The following is a 26,368-nucleotide window of genomic DNA, read 5'->3' on the forward strand; positions in this document are numbered from 1 at the left end:
ACCCTGTTGCCCAGGCTGGAGCGCAGTGGCGTGATCTCAGCTCACCGAAACCCTGGCCTCCTGGGTTCAAGCGATTCTCCCGCCTCAGCCTCCCAAGTAGCTGGGACTACAAGCGTGCACCACCATGCTCAGCTAATTTTTTTTTTTATTTTTAGTAGAGACAGGGTTTCACTATGTTGGCCAGGCTGGTCTCCAACTCCTGACCTTGTGATCCTCCTGCCTCAGACTCCTAAAGTGCTGGGATTACAGGCATGAGCCACCATGCCTGGCCTTTTTCTCAGACCTTTTAAGTTTTTCAGTATAAACTGAATTCAACCCACATAGGCCCATACTATATAGACGGTAATATTAATAACTAAGTGAATTTGAATTTCAGAAGATAAGCTGTCACATTACAAACTAGTTTCAAATAATCTTAAAGATAACTTTGGGTGAATAACTTGCATAACCTTTCACACTGTCAGAATTAACTACATTTTAAAAGTTACCTTCCAGCCCACAGCCATATGGTCATACACAGTTGCAATAAGTGCACATACAATTTGGGGTCCACCTTTTAACAATTAAAAGGAAGCAAGGATGTTGTTAAAACTCAGGGGTTTTCTCCCTACCTATTTTATATAATGGGCACCTGGTATTTGTGGGCAACTTTTCATATAATTTCAAACAAGAAAGTAGCCTTTATACAAGTCTATCTTTATTTGTAAAAAATAATATACAACTAAAGCTAATTTGATTTTTAAAATCAAAGTTCATTTAGTGATAATGTACACTTTATAATAAAATTGTAGTAAAATACTGACATTTGATAGTTATAAACAAAGTATCATTCATGTAAAAATCATGTTATAGCATGTAAAATTTAATTAGAAAATTCATAGCTCACAAAAGTACATATATTTTGTTGATAGCTCGAGAACATTATCATAAATTTACTTAAGATACAGAACAAAATTCACAGTTAGGCTTGACATTTAGTACTATAAAATTTTATGTTGGATCCACTGATACTTTTGTGAATAAGGTGCACTTGAAATAACTGATTCAGACTACCAATGAGCTGACATTTTATCGTATAACCAGGATCAATTGGTTTTACAACATGTCTAGTAACCAATTATTTCACCAATAATTTAAGAAACAGAGATCTAGTTGAAAATACCATTGACAGATACCCTTAACAGGATAATTAAAATAAAAAGCACTAGCAGCTTTGATTTCCATTTCCATGAATGCGTACAAGATAAATCTGTATTTTACAGTTAAAATTTGTACAAAAAGTCAAGCCCTGAAGTAGTTTTTCCCCCAAAAGTTCTGATGTTAAAACTTTAAAAAAAAAAGAGAGGTAGTGTGTAAAAATATTTTTACTTAAAATGTTGAACCCCTGCACCACTTATATTATAAATGAAAGTTAACCTTCTACATACTAACATTATTTTGCCATTCAAGAGTCAAATTTATAAGACTCACAGAATGTTAAAGCCGGAATGCCATTAAAAATAGTATATAAATGGAAGAATTTCGGTGAATTCAACAAAAAGTACATCGTATTACATAATGTGCAGTCAGTTAATAGTTTACTGATAATATGCTTAGTGGTAATGTGAACAAAATACATTGACGTATTCTGAGTCAAGTGATCTTCATGTAATCAAGACTTCTTCATTTATATTTTACCATATAGAGAAAACATCCTTCAAAACGGAGTCATTTGAATCTTCATTGTTTTAATAGCACACAATTGTTAAAAAGGTATTCATACTAGCCCTACCATAAAGTTAATTAATAAATAACTCTCCATAAGCCATAGGGAACTTATGTACTTCATAATATTTTTAGTTTCTATATACAAGCATACCATTGTGCTTGTGCACATTGTACAATAAAATCAGGCAAGGAATTAAAGTTAGCAGCCTTACTCTTAGCTTGTTCTAAGTGGATGCACTGCAAAGTAATAAATAGCCTCATAAAATTAACAGTGATAAACTCTACCTGTCACAGGTGAATACTATGTAGTTTTCATAAAGTGTAGGCAGTGTTTCTAGAAATCCCATGAAGGAAAACCCAATTTTTTTTTTTTGGCATAAAAAGTGCACAAATTTGTCCTATGTGTTAGAACATCTTAATTTGGATGTATTTTTTATCCAAAATGATGCATACTTGGATGCATTAAAAGCACAGCAACAAAAATAACACACACTAACAACAAAAGGAATGATTTCAAATGAGACTGGGAATGGGAACAAGAATAGGTTAAAGGAGAGACTTCCATATTTCCAAAGTCAAGAGAATGGCCTTTTAAAACATAAACTATACAGCCATACAGAATTAATTTGCAAATATGAAAGCTATAGGAAGGACAAACACCAATTTGAACAACTGTTGCAAAGTTTCATAACTCAAGAAAAGATAGCTTCCTGGCCGGGCACTCATGCCTGCAATCCAGCACTTTGGGAGGTCATGGGCGGATCATTTGAGGTCAGGAGTTTGAGACCCACCTGACCAACATGGTGAAACTCCATTGCTACTAAAAATACAAAAAAATAAGCCAGACGTGTTGGCGCACGCCCGCAATCTCAGCTACTCAGGAGGCTGAGGCAGGAGAATTGCTTGAATCTGGGAGCTGAGATTGCACCACTGCACTCCAGCCTGGGTGACAGAGACGCTGTCTCCAAAAAAAAAAAAAAAAAAAAAAAAAAGCTTCCTGAGCTTTGTAACATGGGAAGCAACTCCTAAAAACAGCCAATTGGTTTGATTCTTAGAAACTGGAAATGCACAACCGGGCGCGGTGGCTCACGCCTAAAATCCCAGCACTTTGGGAGGCAAAGGAGGGCGGATCACAAGGTCAGGAGATTGAGACCTTCCTGGCTAACAAGGTGAAACCCCGTCTCTACTAAAAATACAAAAAATTAGCCAGGCATGGTGGCGGGTGCCTGTAGTCCCAGCTACTCGGGAGGCTGAGGTGGGAGAATGGTGTGAACCTGGGAGGTGGAGCTTGCAGTGAGCCGAGATCGCGCCACTGCGCTCCAGCCTGGGCGATAGAGTGAGACTCCATCTCAAAAAAAAAAAAAAAAAAGGAACTGGAAATGCATTTGAGAACATCATTTGTTACAATTTATTAGAAAGGAACATTAAAAAAACAAAAATCAAAATAGGCTGGGCATGGTGGCTGTAATCCCAGCACTTCGGGAAGCCGAGGCAGGACTGCTTGAGCCCAGGAGTTCAAGACCAACTTGGGCAACATGGCGAAACCCTGTCTCTACAAAAAATACAAAAAGTAGACAGGTGTGGGTACATGCCTATGGTCCCAGCTACTCAGGAGTCTGAGGTGGGAGGACTGCTTGAGCCCAGGGGGTTGAGGCTGCAGACAGCTGTGATCATGTCACTGCACTCCAGTGTGGGCAACAGAGCAAGACCCAGTCACTAAAAAAAAAAAAAAAAAAAAAAAAAAAAAAAAAAATCAAAATAAAATATTGGGAACATAAGACCTTTAAGAGCTGAGGTCCCCAATGTACCAAAAGAGAGAATCAGACTTCACATTAGAATTTTAAAAACACAGTTAAAGGAAAAATTAACTGGGCTCTGCACAGCAGGTTAAATATGCAACCACTTCCAACAGAAATGATCTAGTCTTCTCACACAGTTCCAAGAATGTGCTTTAACATCTGATTCTCCACAGACAAAATAGCAAAAGCACGTAACATCATCAACAAAGGCCCCTTTGTTTTGGACTTAAATTCACCTCTGATCCACCAAAGTCTATATTAACAATTATTAAACTACTACTTTAATAATATTGTAAGCTTGCAACGTTACTCGTCTCATGCCTATTCCACGTCACTGGTCAGAGGTATATATGCTTTTAAACTAGCCAAATGTACAAGTCCTCATGGCGTCCTCACTCTGAAAACATTCAAACAACGGTTTCATAATGTTATGATTGTTCCATCTTCTTCTAAGAGTTTTTGATCTGGAGCATATGTTTCAAATTCCGTGTTTGAGCTGCTTGCTATGGCTGCTAAGCTCACTTCATTAGACGGAATAAAGCCATTCTGTCCAGACTCAAAGCTTAGCTCTATCTGTGTTAATGACTCCAGGCTCTCAGTATTAGGAACAGCTTTTGGAATCTGCTGTGGCACTCCATTGTCTTCAATGATAATGTCATCTTCATCGCTGTCTTCATCCTCTGGCTCAAAGCTTGGTTCAATCTGCTGTGGGTAGCCAAGAAGGCTGTTATCAGTAGACTGGCCGGAACTGCCAGAAGTCCGACTGTTTCTTACAACATTATTCCTCTGGTTTGCCGGTCTCACTGTTATGATGAGGTTACGGCTATTTGCAATCATCATGTCTGTTACTTGATCAAGGCTCTTCCCGGAAACTTCTATGCCATTAACTTCTAAAACTTCATCATTAACAGCTAATAGTCCTGTACTTTGAGCCAGACCTCCTGGGACAAGTCTGGATATAAAGATCCCTGGAACCTTTTCTAAGCCATGTGGTGTTACCCTGACACTGGAGCCATCCCGGATGTAGAATCCTAGGGGTTTCTCAGTGCCGTATTTGTAAAGACGTACCCTACGATGCGTTTCTGGGAGAATATCCACGTCTATAATAGAAGACACAGGTCTAAAGTCTTGGGGCATACTAATGACTATATGTGGCTTTTTTCTATGGTTGTCAGGACGCAATACGTTGGTTAAAACATTCTTCTTCTTTATTAGCGTGTCTGTACCAAAGGCACTGTAGTCTGCTTCTTCTGTTTAAAAATAAAACAAAATAATTATAGAAATGCTGTAAAAATATCTGTTCACTTGCAGCAGAATCTGTACAGAAAGGATAACTCAAAATATATTTGGTATATAAACAAACTAGCTAATAAGCTTATTCTAATCAGATCATAATCTAGTACAGTAGTAAAATGCCATACCAGAAAAAACCACTAGGTGGCCATCTCAAATACACATCACAAAATAAACCAATGTTGAAGTTAAATTTGATAGAGCTCATTCACTATTAAACATTAAATATGGCAAATGAAACTATGATAGATCTTACATATTCTTTTTTTTTTTTTGAGATAGAGTCTCGCTCTGTCGGCCAGGCTGGAGTGCAGTGGCATGACCTCACTGCAACTTCCGCCTCCCGGGTTCAAGTAATTCTCCTGCCTCACCCTTCCGAGTAGCTGGGACTACAGGTGTGTGCCACCAGGCCTGGCTAATTTTTTTTTGTATTTTTAGTACAGATGGGGTTTCACCGTGTTAGCCAGGATGGTCTCGATCTCCTGACCTCATGATCCACCCGCCTCGGCCTCCCAAAGTGCTGGAATTATAGGCGTGAGCCACCGCACCTGGCCAGATCTTACATTCTTAAACATCATTAAATATATATGTATTTTTACTTTTTTTTGAATAGGGTCTTGCTATGTTGCCCAGGCAGGTTTTGAACTCCTGGCCTCAGGAGATCCTCCCGCCTCAGCCTCTCAGTGTGCTAGGAGTACAGGTGAGAGCTACTGTGTCTGGCCTTAAAACATCATTTTAAAACAGCTACTTAAAATACATTTTTCCTTCACTTGTTTAAAAAACTTGAAATGTGGTTGGGCGCGATGCCTCATGCCTATAATCCCAGTGCTTTTTTGGGAGGCCATGGTGGGTGGATCACTTGAGCCCAGCCTGGGCAACAGCGTGAGACCCTGTCTTTACGAAAAGTAAAAAAAATTAGCCAGGTGTGGTAGCATCTGCCTGTAGTCCCAGCTACTTGGGAAGCTGAGATGGGAGGATGGCTTCACTCCAGGATTCAGGTCTGTAGCGCACTATGATCACTGCACTCCAGCCTGGGTGACAAAACAAAAACATACCTGCAATTTGCATGTTTCTCATACTCAACTCAAAGACTTGAAATGGGATATCTGATTCTTAGGGTAAATCAAGAGAGTAAAATCATATACCAATATCAGAGGCTGAGTGGGCAGATAATGTAATTGATGCTGGTGCCTATCAAAGAAACACTTAGGAATTTTGGTATTCTGCAAATAAACACTCTCCCTCAGTTTTCTGTTGCTGTTGTTTGAGACGGAGTCTCGCTCTGTCGTCCTGGCTGGAGTGCAGAGGCATGATCTCAGCTCATTGGAACCTCCGCCTCCCAGGTTCAAGTGATTCTCCTGCCTTAGCCTCCCAAGTGGCTGAGATTACAGGCATGCGCCACCATGCCCAGCTAATTTTTGTATTTTCAGATGGGGTTTCACCATGTTGGCCAGGCTGGTCTTGATTGAACTCTTGACATCAGGTGATCCACCTGCCTCAGCTTCCCAAAGTGCTGGGATTACAGGTGTGAGCCACCTTGCCCGGCTGGAATTCTTGATCTCTCATTTTCATTTTGAAAGAGGCAAAGGTAGAGTTTTAACTTTTTTCTTTACTGTGTGAAAAACTATGCATAAAGTGCAATGATATTTTGTCCTCAGTGGTGATGACACAGACAATAGGAAGTAGTAGGACTCTGGCAAATTGGAGAGTTCCTGCCTCATTTAGATGGCATAGCTGCTTCTCAGTTCCTGGAAGATTTTCTTCATGCCAGAAAGTCTTGTTTTTAGGCAAAATCTTCCGATCTTTAAATACTGCCACCTAATTAAATAATAAACTAAGAGTTTGGAAAACAGAACACCTAACACCAGATATGGTTAAATTATATGGCTGAAGGAAGATAGTCTATAAACAAAACATTTCAGCAGAGAATGACAGGTAAAACAGAAAATGAAACTAACAACAGAAACAAAAGTTAAAATAGTATTTTCAAAAATAACTACAATGAGGATAAACTAAAAAGTGAAATTTACATGAATTAAAAAAAATGCCTCTCCCTGGTTTTCTAGTGGCTAGGCAAAATCAATCAATAATGCCTCTCCCTGGTTTTCTAGTGGCTAGGCAAAAAAAAAAAAAAAAAAAAAAAAGAAAAAAGGAAACAAACAAAAAATAAATGGCTTCCCTCCTCCTCCACAAAAGAAATAGTTGAAAATCCTAGTCTCAGCTGCTGCCACAGAAAACACCAATCTTATCATCTTGCGTTTGTATAGCGCTTCAATTCATATTCTCTTGCTTAATCGTAAACCCCCTCATTGCTAAACTATCATAATCTTCACCTTATAACCAATAAATTAAGGGTACAATGTAAGTTACACAGAAAGAACTAGAGCTCAGGTTTTCTTACTAGGCTAGTATCTTCCAAGTCACAATAATGAATGCCAAGTATCAATTATGTCAGAGTACGGGCAGTTTTAGTATTCTTTTCTGATGCTGCGTGAACACTCTTCAAAACCTAGTTTCAGATAAATATATAAGGTTAGGGGTACCTTATTTTTTTGGCATTTATTTCCCCTTGGGGACACTTGTAATCATTTATAAGTATTTGCATTGGGCTCTTACAGAGACAGAAGTGTGTTTATAATATGGCTTTGGATATAAATCCATTGGTACAACAACCTTTTGGCAAAAAAACCTATCAAGAATAGTCTTCTGGTAATGTGTTTTCTCAAAATCATAGACATTTCTGTTTTAAAACAATCAATAAGGAAAGCCTACATAACATTTATAAGGGAAATTCCAGACCATACAAACTGAGAACAACATTACGTTGCCTACATACCTACTCATGGGAAACCTAACCAAAAAAACTCCAAATCTGCATAATTTGGCATCACATCCAGACTCCATTTGAATGCTCTCTGCTAAATTCTCAAAAGCAATATGCCCCAGTACAAAGCCACCTTTGTTCTCCCATCTAGCTAATCAGTTTCCAGCCACTGGGAAAGAAAATATTTTGGCAGAAAGCCAGGGTTCAGGGTGTTAAAGTGTAAAGGTGAATGTCCACAAGGAATTGGAGTTGACTTTCTACCTTAACACTATCAGAGCATTAAACTCAGAATGAGATGGAAAGTTTGAAAACTTGATCATAGCAATTGTCCACTTGTATAAACTCACTTATGCAACAGCAGCACGGCATTTATCCCAAGCCTTTTCTTCAGCCAATGATCTCGGCTAACTGAACAGACAAGGATCCACCTAGAAGGCCTATAAATAATCAAACTGGATGTCTTACTTTCTTACACACAAATAGTGGCTGTTCTTCACTTATCTTGCAGGGCTTCCCTCTGAACCTCTTACTCTTTAAATATTAATTCTGAAAAGCCTAGTAATCTCATTCCTTTGCTCATAGAGGGTCATAAACCACACATTCAGAGCAAAGGGTAAGGATCCATTTGTGGGTGGCAGGCAGATATAAGGCATAAAAGCTTTATAGTGAGTAAAAAGCAAATCTAGAAAAAAGAAAAAACTTCTACATAAGCTCCATCAGCATCCCTATACAGTAACAAAACAGCAACCATTATAGTACAGTCATCAACAAAGTTCAAGATTATGCCCCATTTGAAGTTCAGAGGAAGAAATCAAATAACGAAATAATGTTTTAAAATGTTCTAATCCAGGGGTTGACAACCGTTTTCTGTCAAGAGTCAGACAGTAAATGTCAGGTATTACAGGCCATATAATCCCTCTTGTAAAAACAGCCACAGACAATCCATAAAATAATATGTGGCCAGGCATGATGGCTCATGCCTGTAATCCCAGCACTTTGGAAGGCCGAGGTGAGAGGACTGCTTGAGCTTAGTAGTTCAAGACCAGCCTGGGTAACATAGCAGGACACTGTCTCTACAAAAATAATTTCAAAAATTATCTGGGCATGGTGGTTTGTTTGTGTCTGTAGTCCAAGCTACTTGGGAGGCTGAAGTGGGAGGATCACTTGAGCCTGAGAGGTTGAAGCTGAAGTGAGCTAAGATGGCACCACGGCACTCCAACCTGGGCAATGATGAGACCCTGTTCCAAGAAACTTTTATATGCAAAAACAGCCAGCAGGCCTCAGTTTGCAAACTCTTGCTCTAATATAAAATAGTTAAATGAGAAAGATCTGGCAACTTTTTTTTTTTTTTTTGAGACGGAGTTTCACTCTGGAGTGCAATGACACGATCTAGGCTCACTGCAACCTCTGCCTCCTGGGTTCAAGCGATTCTCCTGCCTCAGCCTCCCGAGTAGCTGGGATTACAGGCATGTGCCACCATGCTCAGCTAATTGTGTATTTTTAGTAGAGACGAGGTTTCTCCATGTTGGTCAGGCTGGCGGCGAACTCCCGATGTTGGGTGATCCGCCCACCTTGGCCTCCCAAAGTGCTGGGATTACAGGCGTGAGCCACTGCTCCCGGCCAGATCTGGCAACTTTAAAAAGATTAAATATCACTTAAGGCAAATTAAATATTCAAATTCTGCAGACCCCTTCTTTCCTAATACATTGCTAATAATAAATCACCAAATATTTAATGAACACTGACTATGTGCCAGGAATTGTGCTCTGTGGTACAGATTTGGTGAATAAAATAGGTATGGTGCCTACTTTCATGGTACTTACAATCTAAAAGAGGAGATGGCAACTAACAAATAATTTCAAATACTGTAATTAAATTATAACAAAGGTGCTGAGAGCTATAAGCACACCATGCTGGGGAAGTATGTAAAGGGGACCTGGCCTGGTTTGCAGGGGGGTAAGGCAAGGCTTCTCCAGGCAAGTGATTCTGAGAGGAAAACCAGCCAGGGGCTAATCAGTAGAAGGCAAGAAGAATGTTCCAGGCACAGGATTCGACAATATCCAGAAGAGGGAAGGCCAAAGAAATCCAATACAGCTAGAATGGAGGGTGGAAAGCGGGAGGGAAGGAGGAAGGGAGTCAGGAGCTGAGTCAGAGGCAGCCAGGGGCCAAACAGACAAACAGGCCTCCTGAGAAGTACCAACGTTTACAAACTTTAGCCTAAGGGCAAAGGGAAGAAAACCAAGGATTTTAAGGGAAGACAGTGATACTGAACTTATTTGGTTTTTCTACAAAGCTCACTCTGGCTGCAGGCTGGAGAAGGACGTGGAGGGGGAGGACAAGAAGCTACCGCCGCCAGCGCAGTGGCTCATGCCTGTAATCCCAGCACTTTGGCAGGCCAAGGTGGGTGGATTATCAGAGGTCAGGAGTTCGAGAGCAGCCTGACCAACATGGAGAAACCCCATCTCTACTAAAAATACACAATTAGCTAGGCATGGTGGCACATGCCTGTAATCCCAGCTACTCGGGAGGACGAGGCAGGAGACTCACTTGAACCCAGGAGGCGGAGGTTGCGGTGAGACGAGATCATGCCATTGCACTCCAGCCTGGGCAACGAGAACGAGACTGCTTCTCAGAAAAAAAAAAAAAAAAAAAAAAAAAAAAGAAGCTACTTCAGTAAATTACAATGGCACCTGGCCTGGAGCAGAGGACGTGGAAATGGGGAGACAAATCTGAAAAATAACTAGAACACAGTTTTAATAGGCTTGGTGACTGACTAAAAAATAGGTTATGTGTCAAAGGTGACACCTAGGTTTCTGTTGTGAATAACTGGTGTCACATACTGAGATGCTACTCCACAATTTCTTTCTTCCTTTTTTTTTTTGAGACGGAGTCTCGCTCTGTTGCCTAGGCTGGAGTGCAGTGGCGCGATCTCGGCTCACTGCAAGCTCCGCCTCCCGGGTTCATGCCATTCTCCTGCCTCAGCCTTCCGAGTAGCTGGGACTACAGGCGCCCACCACCAAGCCCACTAATTTTTTTGTATTTTTAGTAGAGACAGGGTTTCACCATGTTAGCCAGGATGGTCTCGATCTCCTGACCTCGTGATCCACCCACCTCGGCCTCCAAAAGTGCTGGGATTACAGGCTGTAATTTATTTTTTTCATTTCTAGGCCATATCTTTTGTTAAAACTGTAATTTACAATTTACTACTAAAATGTATATTCCTTAGACAATTTTAAACTAAACTCTGATTCGTAAAAATGTAACCTTAAAAGACATCTACAAAATAATGTCCAATGCACAAAGTCTAAGAGATGATTTAGATGCCCAGTTACCAGTATCTGGGCCACAAAGTCACATCTGTGTGAGGGCATGCCCTATGTGAGACCAAGTTTAAAGCAAAGCCTTTCTAGTGTTTCTAATAAAACTAGAATAAATCGAAGAGGTAAACATGTGTGTCTGGTGTCAACCAAAAACAGACGGTGTTACAGCAAGAAGTCTGGATGTAGAGATTCTGACTAGATCTGGAGAGGGGTCTGTTCTGTAGCACATCAACAGATCCTCCACCTGGCTGATTATCAGGACTGGCTGGGAAGCTTTTAAAAATACACATTTCCCTGGCTGAATTCCAAACTGACAGGAATGACCTGAGTATTTTTAAAAGGCACAAGCTTTAAATATTTTTTTTTTAATTTTTAGTGCACAGCAATAACCTCAACAATGAGAGCGGAAAAGTCTATTCTGTACCTTCTCTTCCCCGTCTCCCGAATCAATTAGGATAAACTCTAATACTCTTAACAGGGAATGGGGGATTGGGATCCTCTTCACAAAAGTAACTTTTAAGATACCAGGTTTCTTGTGTTTTGTTTTGGCTCCCATGATAACTGCTCTAGGAATAGAGTATGGGGTTTTTCTTCTAACAATAAACTGTTATAAAAATTTTTCAAGATATCCAACAAACACTATCTTAAACTTCCAAGTAGTTTACACATTGAATTTAAAGAAATTTTAGTAGAGTATCAGATGTTAAAAGATCACATAGTTTTAAATTTTAAAATGGGTTTGCAATTTGCTTTTCAAAAATCACTTGGGGGCCAGGCGCGGTGGCTCACGCCTGTAATCCCAGCACTATGGGAGGCTGAGGAGGGTGGATCACCTGAGGTCAGGAGTTTGAGACCAGCCTGGCTAACATGGTGAAACCCTGTCTCTACTAAAAACACAAAAATTAGCCGGCTATGGTGGCACACGCTTGTAGTCCCAGCTACTTGGGAGGCTGAGGCAGGAGAATCGCTTGAGCCTGGGAGGTAGAGGCTGCAGTGAGCCGAGATCACACCACTGCACTCCAGCCTGGGCGACAGAGTAAGACTCTGTCTCAAATAACTAAAATAACATAAAATAAAATAAAATAAAATAAAATAAAATAAAATAAAATAACATAAAATAACATAACATAAAATAAAATAAAATAACATAACATAAAATAACATAAAATAAAATAACATAAAATAACATAAAATAAAATAACATAAAATAACATAAAATAAAATAAATAAAATAAAATAAAAATAAAATAAATCACTTGGGGCCAGGCAAGGCAGCTCCCACCTGTAATCCCAGCACTTTGGGAGGCCAACGTGGGCAGATCACTTGAGGTCAGGAGTTTGAGACCAGCCTGGCCAACATGGCAAAACCCTGTCTCTACTAAAAATACAAAAATTAGCTGGGCGTGGTGGCACGCATCTGTAGTCCCAGCTACTCAGGAAGCTGAGGCACAAGAACCCGGGAGGTGGAGGTTGCAGTGAGCGAGGTTGCAGTGAGCGGAGGTCACGCCCCTGCATTCCAGCCTGGGTGACAGAGCGAGACTTAAAAAAAAAAAAAAAAAAAAAAAAAAATCACTCGGTACATATTAAGTGTAACTTCTGCCTTATTGATGCCTAACTGAAATCAAAAAGCAAAGAAAACAGAAAATGTGCTGTAATCAAGCAGTAAAATGTAACTATACTTAATGTCATACTTTATATTAGTTTCTTGAATTAAATGTTCATTAAGGTTTACATAAAATCAGATTTCTAGTTAAGCATCTGCTCAACTCTGCTTAAAAGAACGAGTGCGGCCAGGTGCGGTGGCTCACGCCTGTAATCCCAGCACTTTGGGAGGCCGGGACGGGTGGATCACGAGGTCAGGAGATTGAGACCATCCTGGCTAACATAGTGAAACCCCGTCTCTACTAAAAATACAAAAAAAAAAATATCCGGGTGTGTTGGCGGGGTCCTGTAGTCCCAGCTACTCAGAGGCTGAGGCAGGAGAATGGCGTGAACCCAGGAGGTGGAGCTTGCAGTGAGCCGAGATCGCGCCACCGCACTCCAGCCTGGGGGACAGAGTGAGACTCCATCCCAGAAAAAAAGGAAGAGTTCATGCATTATAGTACACTAAGTCTGCCAGATTTAGATGCTGGGACCTGATGGTAAACAAGACAGACAGGAAACAAGTTAACATATTCTTAAATAAGATACTTCCAGGTCTTCAGAGGATGATGTGGTAAAGGTGGGAAGGTGGAGGGCTTTAGTTAGGGTAGTCAGAAGAGACTCCTCTGACAAAGTTATCTGAGCTAAGCAGGAGGAGGCAGACGTGGGAAGAGCTGAGGGTGAAATGTCCTTAAGAATAACCAAGCATAAGAGCACAGAAACAGAAACAAGCTCATGGCTGGGTGCAGTGGCTCACGCCTGTAATCCCAGAACACTTCAAGGCCAAGACGGGTGGATCACCTGAGGTCAGGAGTCCAAGACCAGCCTGGCCAACATGGTGAAACCCCATCTCTACTAAAAATACAAAAATTAGCCAGGCATGGTGGCGGGCGCCTGTAGTCTCAGCTACTCAGGAGGCTGAGGCAGGACAATCATTTGAACCTGGGAAGCAGAGGTTGCAGTGAGCCGAGAGTGTGCCACTACACTCCAGCCTGGGTGACAGAGCAAGACTCCACCTCAAAAAAAAAAGAAAGAAAAAAAAAAGAAACAAGCTTATCAAGTCTGAGGAACAGGAAGGAAGCCAATGTGGCTGACTGTGATGAGGGAGTGAGAGAATGAGGGAAGATGAGGTTGGGAAGTCCAAATCAGAAGGGATTTTATTCTGGTTGCAATGGGAAATCATCAGAGGGTTTTAAGCAGGAATGAACTGACTACCTACTTTCATTTTTGCTAAAGTCATATTTGTATTAAATTTATATTTTTAAAATCTAAAATATTTCTGTTGAATTGCCTATTTCTAAATCAAACTCTAAGGGTTATCAATTATATTGGACATTTTACCTCTACTATTAATACATAGAAAACATTTGCACATAGAAACATTTCTAAGTTGTAATTCCTATGACAATAAAAACCGTCAAAGGTCTCGATAAAAATTATATCACCAATAAATAAAAACTTAAAAAGGAAATAAAAGATAACTACCCTTAAAAGATGTTAGGATTACTTCCATAATCATGCAAGGGTATAATTCCATTAACAAAACACGTGGTGGTATAACTCAACTGTCATAATCTTTCTAACAAAGGGGATAATCTAACAAAATTCTGTCAGATGGCAATACTTTAAAAACCCACTCTATATTTGAATGCACATTCCAAACAGCAACTAACTTTTTAATGAAAATTGCAATTGCTAACGAGAAAAGCCTATTATTCAACCATAATTATCTAAATTCTTCCTCCTTTTCCAGCACTCTATATATAGCTTTCCAAGGTTCTATCCATGGTCTTCATCTCAGATGGCCTTTATGTCTACTCCCAAAATTTTAACTATCACTTTTCAAAAAGCTGGCAAATCTAACTAGTTTTTGGATTTCTACCCTGAACTCTTGTCTACCATTTCCAATCTCCTGCATGATCGGTTAAGATTATTTGTCCTAAGACAAAATTCATAATTTTCTTTTCCAAATCAATCTACTCTGCTTGTTCATGACACTGTCGCAGCTGTCAGACTCAAACCATCAAGGTATGCTGTGCTGGATTCTCCTTCACTGCAAAGCAGCCACATTGAGTGCAATGACTCCCAAGTATTTCCCCTCCTATCTTCCCGCTACTGCCTCCTCCCCTCCCCCCACCCTTCCCCTCTAGTTCTAGGCCAGTCTCCTCACTTCTTTACCGCCTGCTCCTGGCTCTCTGCTGTAAGACTGCTGCCCACTCCAATTCATCCTGAACAGCCAACTGAATCTTCCTAAGGTCATACTCTCATTATATCGCACCCCTGTTAATTACCTGTGAGATCAATCTCAGGAGACTTTGGGAACATTAATTTGTGTGTGAAAGTATTTTGTAAAACACACACACACAAAAAAAAAAAAAAAAAAAAAAGCCGGGCATGGTGGGGGGCGCCTGTAGTCCCAGCTACTTGGGAGGCTGAGGCAGGAGAATGGCGTGAACCCAGGAGGCAGAGCTTGCAGTGAGCCGAGATGGCTCCACTGCACTCCAGCCTGGGCAACAGAGCGAGACTCTGTCTCAAAAAAAAAAAAAAAAAAAAATAGTCAAGTGATATAGGCAGAGGTTATCTTTGGAGGTTTATTTTGTTGGTGGACTTTAGTTCCTCCAAACCCAGGAAAGCAAAGATACATAATCAGCGGAATTCCAGAGCCCTGGGAGTGGTCTAATACTTATCAACTGATTAGAAATAGTTTTCACCTTCAAAGGTAATCCCTACCCATTCTCTCAAGCTACTTTCTTTTTAAAAAAAATTTTTTGAGGAGTCTTGCTCTGTCGCCCAGGCTGGAGTGCAGTGGTGCGATCTTGGCTCACTGCAACCTCCGCCTCCTGGCTGATTCTCCTGCCTCAGCCTCCTGAGTAGCTGGGATTACAGACATGTGCCACCACACCCAGCTAATTTTTGTATTTTTAGTAGAGACGGGGTTTCACCTTGTTGGCTATGCTAGTCACGAACTCCTGACCTCAAATGATCCGCCCACCTCAGCCTCCCAAAGTGCTGGGATTACACGCGTGAGCCACCACGCCTGGCCGCTCTCAAGCTACTTTCTGGGTTGGCTTATAAATACTGTAAGTCTTTAATTTATCCCAATACCAGGCTCAATGCTCTCATGCTGGCTTCCCAAACCACTTCATTTACAATTGAGAAAGGAATAAATGGTACATACCATAATAAGCCCTACCCTGCCCATCTGCAGACACACATACATATACACACAGAGGCTATGAGGTTAAAAAAAAAAAAAAAAATTTTTTTAGGACTCAAAATACATTTGAAAATTCTTGGCTGAGCATGGTGGCTCATGCCTATAATCCCAGCACTTTTGAGAGGCGGGGACTGGAGGATCACCAGAGACCAGGAGTTTGAGACCAGTTTGGGCAGCATAGTAAGACCCAGTCTTTACAAAAAAAGAAAGAAAGAAAGAAAATTATTGCCAAATAGTGATTTCAATTTTTTTGGAAGACTAATATCAGTGTTTACATCCCTCCATAATAGTAACTTCCCACCTCATTTTCCACATAATTAACTCGTTTTACACAATTTCCTTAAAAAGTATCCTAAAAGAAAGAAAATATTTACTGGGTGCTTACTATAAGCCAGGACACTGCACTTAGCTCATTTAATCCTCATAGTAATTCTACAATATATTATAATCTTTCTATAGGTGCAGACATTGAGATTCAGGAAGATTAAATGGCTTTGTTTCTGGTATTTATTAACTGGTAAATACAGCCCTTGAAAGTTGGTTGCCACCAAAAAACAGGAATGCTTTGGATTCCAAAGTCACACTCTTTTCACATTTTTCTGAATGGAGAATAACCCATTTGATAAAGTGAAGATTCAATAAATTCCCAATATTCAATAAATTCCCAATTTCTACTTAAGGAAACATAAAATTAAAGAGGTTAACACAAAAGTAACTAGAAATATAAAGTTTCTAAAGTACACTTAGTGAAGCATAAAGATATTAATTAAACCAACAATATCGCAAATGTTTTAACCTACATGTTAGTTAACATAATAAGAAGATTCACACAAAATGTTTATTCACTAAGTTTGTGGCAAAGTCTGGGTATCCTTTCAGAGGGGAAAATACACTATTTCTATTTCTAACACAATTTTTCTAAACAGTGATACTTACCCTTCTTTTGTATAAATATCCTAAGCAGTGGATTAGCTGTTGAAACAGCTTTGTGATAATTATCATCATTATTTATAGGTAGTAAGTCTCCATGGATGTCTGCATAGCCTACCAAAACATCAACATTGGGGATCTTATGAACATGTTGTAGTAATCCATAAAACTCCTCAAATTTTCCAGGTTTTGATCTTTCCAGCGAAAAGCGACGAAATTCAGCTCCAAACTATAAACATAACAAACATATTAGTTAAAAAAAAAAAAAGCAAAAAGACCCAATTTGAAAATGCATGCCATAGAAAAATTAACAAGCAGAGCAAGTATTTTTAATTAAGGAAAGATTGTCTATTGTGAGGAACCTTACTATCAGGGATTTTTAAAAGCCTAAGAAAGGCACAAGAATGTGCCTCCTGACTGCTGTGTCTCTGAAGAGCATTCCTTTCAAGAGAGGCAGGCTCAACTCTATCCCTGGGGTACCTAGGCCTTACTGCGGACTGTTCTGCATAGTGACTCAGCTCAAACCCTGTCTGGAGCCCAGACTCTGACGGCAATGCTCTCCTCACTCGCATCATGGGGTATCAAAGACTTGCCCAAGTCTTTATTTTGACCAAAGGAAATCATTTAAGTGTCCTCCCCCCATAAATGGAACTAGGATTTCATGGGATGTGGTAAGAATCAACAGCAAAATATACAAAAAGAACTGTGAACTACGTGGCATTAAGGTATGATCTTCCCTATGTTAATGCAGAAAAAAAGAAGCTTCAGTAATACATCAAATGTATGTCCTATAACTACCCAATTAACGCACAAGGTGTTTATGTGTTTGGCACAGTGCTACGCCCTAGAGATTGAAAGCCTCGAGCCTGCTCCAGAAGCTCACCAATTAGTGGGTAAAGAGAATAATTACTTCAGGGAGGTATTAAGAGATCACACAAATGGGGCGGAATGGGGAGGAAGACAGCCTCCATCATGCCCAATACTTACCTTAACAGTTCTGATTCTGAAGTCTGTTTCCCTACACCTCTGTTTTCCCACACCTCTGTTTTCCCAATGTCAAATAATTAAAAGTGACTCTTATTCAATACTAAGAACTGAGGCCGGGCGCGATGGCTCACGTCTGTAATCCCAGCACTTTGGGAGGCTGAGGTAGGAGGATCACAAGGTCAGGAGTTCGAAACCAGCCTAGCCAACATGGCAAAACCTGTCTCTACTAAAAATACAAAAATTAGCCAGGTGCAGTGGCACACGCCTGTAGTCCCAACTACTCAGGAGGCTGAAGCAGAAGACTCTCTTGAATCTGGGAGGCAGAGGTTGCAGTGAGTCGAGAACGCGCCACTGTACTCCAGCCTAGGCGACAGAGCAAGACCCCGTCTCAAAAAAGAAAGAAAAAAAAACAGAAAAAACAAAAACACTAAGGACTGGCTTCGTCTAGTCCATAGTAAACAGGATTTATAACACTGTGGGAATAGCATGGCATTTCCTCAAACGTGGAAACCTAAGAAAAGTTAATCAGCCTTCCTCAAAAAGTGTCCCAGTCATATAAGTTTGAGAAATGCTACATAATTATGCTCTTGGAAATCACTGTGGAGACCAGGACTTTAAAGGCTCATTTAAGCCCTATATTGATTTTTAAAAATATTTAAACAAACGTTTGCCAAATGTGTTTAACCACTGAACTCGTATTTCCTCCACATATCTATTACTAGCAAGAAATACCAATGTAAACATATTCTGTCCCAGGGAAAAAAAGAAAAGAGAAATACTAATGTACTGTTGGGACTGCCTTAAGCATCATGTAGAGAAAGCCCCTACCGTAATAATTTGAGTTGACAAATATGTCAATTCATTTTCCCAACGGCCCCATGGGACATCTGGATTCACTGGTTTTGCTCTATCTAAAGTTCATCTGCCCTGCTTACACCCATACTCCTCAGTAGTTTTAAAATCAAAACTCACTAAAAACACCTCTTACCTCTAACAAAAAATTAAAATAGTTCCCAAAACACATTCCTGAAACATAAACACTCACATCTGTCAAGAAAATAAGGTGACTCATACCTAAAGCTCTCAAAGTTTAGTCACACCTTCACATTTCAAAGTAAATAAAAACTCAGGGAACACCCTTCATATCAGTTAGTCTCATGATGTTATCAAAAGTCACAGTTTCTCCTCCATTTTCTTTATTCTGGTATCAAAACATGAAGTTGCTAGTGCTTGTTGATTCATCTACAGGGTTTATCACTTCCCATGATATATGAATGGGAATAACATCTGATCATTTAACATTTTAGGGCTTCAATGTTTTTGTTAAAGCTTTTGGATGAAATTTCTTTGCTCAAGATTTTCTCTTGCTTAACTGTTATGATAAAAACAATAAAAAATTGTGTGGCTTCATGGTATATGTGCACTTTTGCCAATATTGCCATGGGAAAAAAAACAAGAGAAATTGTTATGCTTCTTGCAACACAACAATAGGATTAAGAGAACTTTTTGCATGAACAAAAACACTCAGAGACAAAATTAAGATTCAATCAGCAATTATTCACTGGTGAACCATTTACAACTGTTTCATAGCCTAGTTTGCCCTAGCCATCCAGAATGTGTATGGACTCCCTTCCCCCAGTGTCTGTTGGTACATTATAGAAATGCAAACTTAATTTTCATAGTCTATTTGCCTATGAATAATAATTAGGAAATTTTATGACTCAAAGACTGTTCCAGGGTTATTAAAGGACATCATCACGATTATTGATTAAGAATCTTCCCAACACTAGAGATACAATTAGGAAGATAAATCAGTTACCAAATAAAAGTCACATACCAGCTGGTACCACAAATTGAACTATAGGTATATTTACATTCTCCATTCTTTTACTATCATTACTATTTTTCCCTTCCATGTGTGAAGATAATAATGTTGACACTACTCTTTATTGCATTTTTTTTATTTTTTTGAGACAGAGTCTTCCTCTGTCACCCAGGCTGGAGTGCAGTGGCACAATCTTGGCTCACTGCAACCTCCGCCTCCCAGGTTCAAGCGATTCTCCTGCCTTAGCCTCGGGAGTAGCTGGGATTACAGGCATGCGCCACCACGTCTGGCTAATTTTTATATTTTTAGTAGATATAGGGTTTCACCGTGTTGGCCAGGCTGGTCTTGAACTCCTGACCTCAAGTGATCCGCCCGGCTTGCCCTCTCAAAGTGCTAGGATTACAGGTGTGAGCCACCGCGCCTGGCCAACACTACTGTTTATATGAAGAAAAAGAGATCCTAAAAATGGACCAGAACCCAGTGTGGTGGCTAATGCCTGTAATCCAAACACTTTGGGAGGCCTAGGTGGGCATCTCACTTGAGCTCAGGAGTTAGAGACCAGCATGACCAACATGACAAAACCCTGTCCCTAAAAAGATTTAAAAAATTAAAAATAGCAAAAGAAAAATGGACCAGCTACGTGCAGTGGCTCACGCCTGTAGTCCCAGTACTTTGAGAGGTAGAGACGGGCGGATCACTAGAGCTCAGCTTTGGTGTTCAAGATCAGACTGGGCAACACGGAGAGACCCCATCTCTACAAAATAAATAAATAAATAAATAAATAAATAAATAAATAAATAAATAAATAAAATAAGCTGGGTGTAGTGGCGCATGCCTGTAGTCTTGCTACTCAGAAGGCTGAAATCGGAGAATCACTTGAGCTCAGGAGGTTGAGGCTGCAGTGAGCTGTGATCGTGCCATTGTACTCCAGCCCCGGTGACAGAGCAAGATCCTGTCTCAAAAAAAAAAAAAAAAAAAAAAAAAAAAGGACCTGCACACTACCTAGTTTTGGTTATAAACTCTTAGCAATCAGTTTTGTAAAAAGCTGTGATATCACTAAAGCAATGTCAAAGAAAATACTGTTTCAAAAACCCTTCCAAATATTTTTTAAATGGTTAAGGTGACAAATGTTTCAATCTACTGAAAATAAATGTATCAGCAATATATATTTGAAACATATAAGGTGTCACAGACACACCAGAAACACTCACTACCTATACCTTGCCTATTTGTCAACAGCTAGAATAGTGGGACCGACTTCATTCAGCTCATGTTCCTAGAATCAGTGTATGATTCTATTTAAAAAATAGTTCACTGAAAGTGCAGTATGGCAGTTCAAATATACAACATGTAGTTTAGACAGAAGTAAGTGAAAGATTCACAAAACAGTTGACAAGAGAAAGGCAAAAAGCCTGAAATTCCAGTTTTAAAGCACTCAAGGTTTCTTAGTACTAGAGATAAATTACTATTTGATTGTATTTATCAGTAAACTTAGAATTCCTACTCATTTTTTTCTATGGAAAAAAATTAAAGACTTGTTACCAAGATTAGGGCTATAAACTTAAAATTTTAAGATTATGCAATATCACAAGTGTTTTTCTTTCCATAACCTCAATGCCCACAAATCCAAACTAGTCTTATAACAGAAATGCCATAAGAAGGTTCAACCACTGGGCATGGAACCACTACTGCCACCATACCGCTAGAGGAAAAGCTCTGCTATATATTTTGGGTCATCTTAACGCTATAGCTCAAGCAAGTCACTTCAATTTGCTATGCTGTGCACAGAGGACACATGGACATGCACATTCCTTAAATTGCTGTAACTACACTTCTTTTCTTTTTTTTTTTTTTTTTTTTTTTTCTGAGACGGAGTCTCGCTCTTTCACCCAGGCTGGAGTGTGCAATGGCGCGATCTCGGCTCACTGCAGGCTCGGCCCCCCGGGGTTCACGCCATTCTCCTGTCTCAGCCTCCCGCGTAGCTGGGACTACAGGCGCCTGCCACCTCGCCCGGCTAATTTTTTGTATTTTTAGTAGAGACGGGGTTTCACCGTGTTAGCCAGGATGGTCTCGATCTCCTGACCTCGTGATCCGCCCGCCTCGGCCTCCCAAAGTGCTGGGATTACAGGCGTGAGCCACCGCGCCCGGCTACACTTCTTTTCTTACTAATTCTGAAACTAATGCCAATCCTCATATGAGTTACGTGCCAAATTGTTTTTTTTTGTTTTTTTTTTTTGAGTTGGAGTTTTGCTCTTGTTGCCCAGGCTGGAGTGCAATGGTGCAAACTTGGCTCACTGCAACCTCCACCTCCCGGGTTCAAGCGATTCTCCTGCCTCAGCCTCTCAAGGAGCTGGGATTACAGGCACGTGCCACCACGGCCGGCTAAAAATTTTTTGTATTTTTAGTAGAGATGGGGTTTCACCAAGTTGGCCAGGCTGGTCTGGCACTCCTGACCTCAGGTGATCCACCCGCCTCGGCCTCCCGAAGTGCTGGGGTTACAGGCGTAAGCCACCGCGCCCAGCCTCAAATCACATTTTTTAATAATGTTACAAACGAATGTCGATTTTCTCGATGTGGTTCTCAGTTACAGAAACTTACAGAACTTTGCTTATCAACCCTAGACAATAAAACTATTCTACCCAGAGGCTCTAGGAAGCTTTCCTTACTCCACTGTACCTCACTCAAATCACTCCTTGATTTTACATACTCCTTGGTAGTCTTACAATCTATGATGCTCCATTACTTTTTTTTTGAAATTGATATATTTTCAATTTTCTCCTTTTCTGTGTTTTGGCCTTCTCAATTCTATTTTAAATGTTCTCAGGGCCCAGCCAATGTCCTGTTTTGTATTCTGCAATGCCTAAAAGTTATTAAAAAGGCATGAACGCTTTGCAAAAAAACAGCTTGGGGAAGTCATAACCTTTCTGAGCCTCAGTCTTCTCAGAGAATTGGACTAGATTATCTAAGCTCCTTTTAACTCTTCAACTCAAGAAACGCTTGCTGAAAATGTTTCCTTGGCTGCCGATCACCTTCAAATTCCAGCTCAAAACCCCCTTTGGAAGGCATTCCCTAACTAATCCCTCCCTACAGACTACCCTGCTCACCGAGCCTTGAGATTTAGAAATTCAGTGAATACCGAAGTAATTATCAGCAGATTGGCATACCGTTGGTCAAGGGGAAAAGCACTTGATGTGAGTAGGTAGCAGGATGGAATGAAAAGAGCATCCAGACTCAAACTGTAAAGTGCTACTCCAACGTAAGGTGATAGTGCTAATTTTACAGATTAAATGCATACCAAAGTTAGTGCTAGAAAGAGCGCCAGCAGGAAGCAAAGCCAACTTTTAAAGGGCTGTTTAGTTCACTGGGCTCTCTCCTCGATGCGCCCCTGAACCACAGAAAGTGGGAACAACGGGGTGGTCCAGGGCCCTTTACTCACAGCCCAGCGGCAGGATTCTCCTACACCTTTTGAGCCGCCTCGCATTCCACTCAGTGTGTGCCATCCTCGGATATACCTTGGCCCCTACTCCCGTCCGTGAACACGGGAATGAGATTTACGAAATGAGATTAAATGCTGGACTAGGTCTTCTTCCTTGCCGGGGCCAGGGGCAGACACTAGCGCCCCCTGACCCCCGCCGCCCCCTCCTCGGCAAGTTTATTACCTACAGTCTCCCGACCACACCGTCCAGACCCCGGGGCAGCTCGGCCCGTCGCCTCCCCCGGAGCTCCGAGCCTAGCCCGGCCTCTCCCAGGCCCCGGCCCCCCAGGCCCGCCGCTCCGCCCAGCCCGGGCCCCGCGCACCTTGCTCTTCACCTCCATGGTGCCCAGGCAGCCGCTACCCGCCCCGTGCCGGTGGCTGCGGTTCATGCTGAACGCCGAGCCCCGCGACGGCCTCCTCCGGCCGGGCGGCCCCTCAGGAGCGCGGGGAGCGAGTGCGCGACTGGGGGTCTCGGAAAGCGGTTGCGGCCCGGGCGCCTCCTCACAGGCACCTGCAGAGGGGGCGGCCGCAGCTCCGGCGTCCGCGCTGAGCTCCACTCCACCAGCTGCTCATACGGCGGGACCGAGGGTCGGACTGGCAGCGCGGCAGGCGGGGAAGAAGCTCCCTCCCTCTGGGCCCCGGCGGCGACGGCGACAGCGATGGAGGAGGAGGAGGGGGCGGAGCGGAGGCCACAGGCGCCGCAACCTCTCCCTCTGCCACCTCCCCCGCGAGCCCGCGCGCGCGCACCCTAGCGGGCCACAGCCGCGGCGCGTGCGCGCGCTCACCTGCAGCCCCCGAAGCTGCCGCAATCGCTCGCGCTCCGCCCACACCCAATAGGAAGCGCGCACCTGCGCCCGCGGCGCCAACCAATCGATACACGCCTCGCGCGCTGCGTGGGCGGGCTGCCTCCTCAAAACCCCGCCTACCACCGCACGATTGGTCCTGCGCTACGAGGGAGGGCCGGGATCACCTGAAGCCATGGACCTCCGCCCCGCTTCAAGCCGGAGAGCCAGAAGGCGCATGCGCGGGTTCCGGAGTTTCCGCCCCGGGAAGGCACGCGGGGAGGCCGGCCGGAAGCGCGAGCGCACCTGAAGAAGGGCTCGGCTGGGTGGGCCTTTTGCGCACGCGCGGGCGCGCGCCTGGTTGCCCGGCGCCGCTTGGCGCGCGCCAGTCACACGCACGGCCCAGGGGATTGGATGCGCCGCCCCGCCGGTTGCCGAGGCGCCGCGGGGCTATTCGGTTCCAGCCGGTTCCCCTCCCCGCTTCCACTTTGGAATGCTGCAGCCCCCAAAGACGCCCCTCCACCGCCCCTTATCGTCGCTTAGGCGTCCCGCTGCAACTCTTGGTTGCAAAATTCAAGTTTTCCCGCCTCTGCCGCAGTTGCTGGGGGAGAAGCTTAGGGCTCTCTTGGCTTGATTTTGTCCGAAGAGACTCTGCATGCCCTAAGTCCGTCAGGTCGAGAGGGAAGGAAAGTGGGCTGAGGCGCGGGAAGGCTCCTTGCGGGCCCAGCCTCCCTGAGGATTACTAGTCCAGTCTTTCAGGGCTTTTTTTTTTTCTTTAAGTCTTCCTTTTCCCTCCTCCCGCCGTTCCTTGGCCATTCGCTGTTTCTACAAAATGACAGCTTCTAGGTTGTGTTCGTTTCCCGGAGTGACCAAGCTGTGTCCCAGAGCAACAAAACGCTGAACGTCCTCTCTGAACGTCCCAGAGCCCCGCCTCTCTTCACACAGACCCTGTCGGTCATGGGGAGGCGAGGAGAAGACTGAAGATTTTGGCTGGCGATTCCCAGGTCCCAAGGGCTCCCTGTGGGACCTGGGAATCCAAGAGCTGTTGAAACCTGCAAGCCAGGAAGGGGGCGGGGGAATGGAGGTGGAGGGGAAGGTCCAACCTGAGATTTGGCAAGAAGAGTGTTTAGGGTGCCTTCCTCCCCTCATCTCTCTGCCCAGCTCGGAGGCCTCCTAACACTTGTACCCCTATTTCCCAGCACTTGTGACAAGTTCCAGGTTTCCCATTTTTGTGTGCATCTGAGTTTTGTGAGTAATCTGCCACCAGCCTAGAATGAAAGCTCCCAAAGGCAGGGACCACTTGTGCTTTGCTGGCATTGAGTAGCACAGAACTCGACTCCCAGCGGGTACTCAGATGGGTCTTTGCTGGGTGCTGCCACTGAGGGTGTCCTTTCTGCAGGCTCTTCGCCCCACCTGGGCTCAAAGGCGAGAAGCTCATTTTTTTTATCCCTGGAGGATTCAGGTCACCAGACGCTTTGTGGGGGAATTTAAGGTTTTTCTGGCCACCTGTGGCAGCACAGGTGGAAAGGACACCAATCCAAGCTGTATAATAAATAAGCAAGCTGCCGCCACCCCCTGTTCGAAAGCACATAGGAGGTGACTCAAGTTCAGCCGGAAATAAAGTGCATGTCAGGGCCTGTAACTCCCCTGTTTGGACTAGCACAGCAGTTCCCAACTTTTTTGTTCTCAAGACCCCTTTACACTATTAAAAATCATGGAGGACCCCAAAGTACTTTGTTTATGTATTATGTCTTTCAATATTTATCTTAGAATTAAAACGGATGTGTCCAAAACATGGGAATACACAAGCATGCATTCCAAAAGTCATCAGAGTGATGATGTCATCACATGTCTTGTCCCTTCTGGAAAACTCCATTGTATACTCATGAGACAATGGGAATGATGAGAACAAATGACGTCTTAGTTTTCTGAAAGCAGTTTTGGCCTTGCGAAGAAAGGGGTCTCAGGGACTCCCAGAGACCACACTCTGATCATGGCTGGACTAGAAACCATTTCACCACCTTTAGAGAGCTCTGTTCTTAGGTCTCCTCCTCCTCTCCCTGATTGGCAAGGCCACGCCCTGGGAGCAGCACCCCAGCTCTGTGTGAGTGAGTGTTGGGTGGTGGAGTTTTACTCCTGTTATCGGTACTGATTTATCAGGACCTCTTAAAAAGGAAGTTCATGGGTGCCAGTGCACCTGCGTGGGCCCTGCATTCCTGGAGGTGTCGTCACATCCTCTCTCCCTTCCCCGGGTGTGGCATCCCTCTTTACTTGGACTTTCCTTTCTAGAGGGAGGGCCAGGCCAGAGCTTCCTGGATTTCTTAAGGAAAATTATTTCAATCCGTGCGCCTGGGTTGTATAAGGAAGAAATGTGGAAAATAGTTGGAATTTGATAAAGGTATTGTGAAGGAAGAAAATCCTTTCATTCTGAGAGATGTTAAGGCCACAAGTGTGTTCACTGGGCCCGAATTTCAGCCTTTCTTGAGAAGCATGATCAGCACAGACAAGGATTTTATATTCCCATTTCTTCCATTTGAAGGCTAACGCTAACCTTATTTCTCTCTATCA

The 26,368-nt window shown here is 42.6% G+C and overlaps 1 protein-coding gene across 1 annotated transcript; it reads right to left on the bottom strand.

Annotated features, from left to right (window-relative positions):
- Nucleotides 1–841: 841 nt before the first annotated feature.
- On the bottom strand, nucleotides 842–23,754 carry PARD6B (par-6 family cell polarity regulator beta). Its single transcript, XM_055266276.2, has 3 exons — nucleotides 23,342–23,754; nucleotides 16,738–16,960; nucleotides 842–4,756 (listed from the first exon to the last, which is right to left on the bottom strand). The coding sequence occupies exons 1-3, from the start codon at nucleotides 23,405–23,407 to the stop codon at nucleotides 3,927–3,929; spliced, it is 1,119 nt and encodes a 372-aa protein (XP_055122251.1). The 5' UTR covers nucleotides 23,408–23,754; the 3' UTR covers nucleotides 842–3,926.
- Nucleotides 23,755–26,368: the final 2,614 nt, after the last annotated feature.

Source organism: Symphalangus syndactylus, chromosome 24 (genome assembly GCF_028878055.3).
Source record: "Symphalangus syndactylus isolate Jambi chromosome 24, NHGRI_mSymSyn1-v2.1_pri, whole genome shotgun sequence".
In the NCBI taxonomy this organism is placed as follows: domain Eukaryota; kingdom Metazoa; phylum Chordata; class Mammalia; order Primates; family Hylobatidae; genus Symphalangus; species Symphalangus syndactylus.

Coding starts and splice junctions, on each gene's coding strand:
- PARD6B (XM_055266276.2), bottom strand. CDS start 23,407: ATGAACCGCAGCCACCGGCACGGGGCGGGTAGCGGCTGCCTGGGCACC. Junction 16,961..23,341: donor CCATGGAGGTGAAGAGCAAG/GTGCGCGGGGCC, acceptor TTATGTTTATAG/TTTGGAGCTGAATTTCGTCG. Junction 4,757..16,737: donor GATATTTATACAAAAGAAGG/GTAAGTATCACT, acceptor ATTTTTAAACAG/AAGAAGCAGACTACAGTGCC.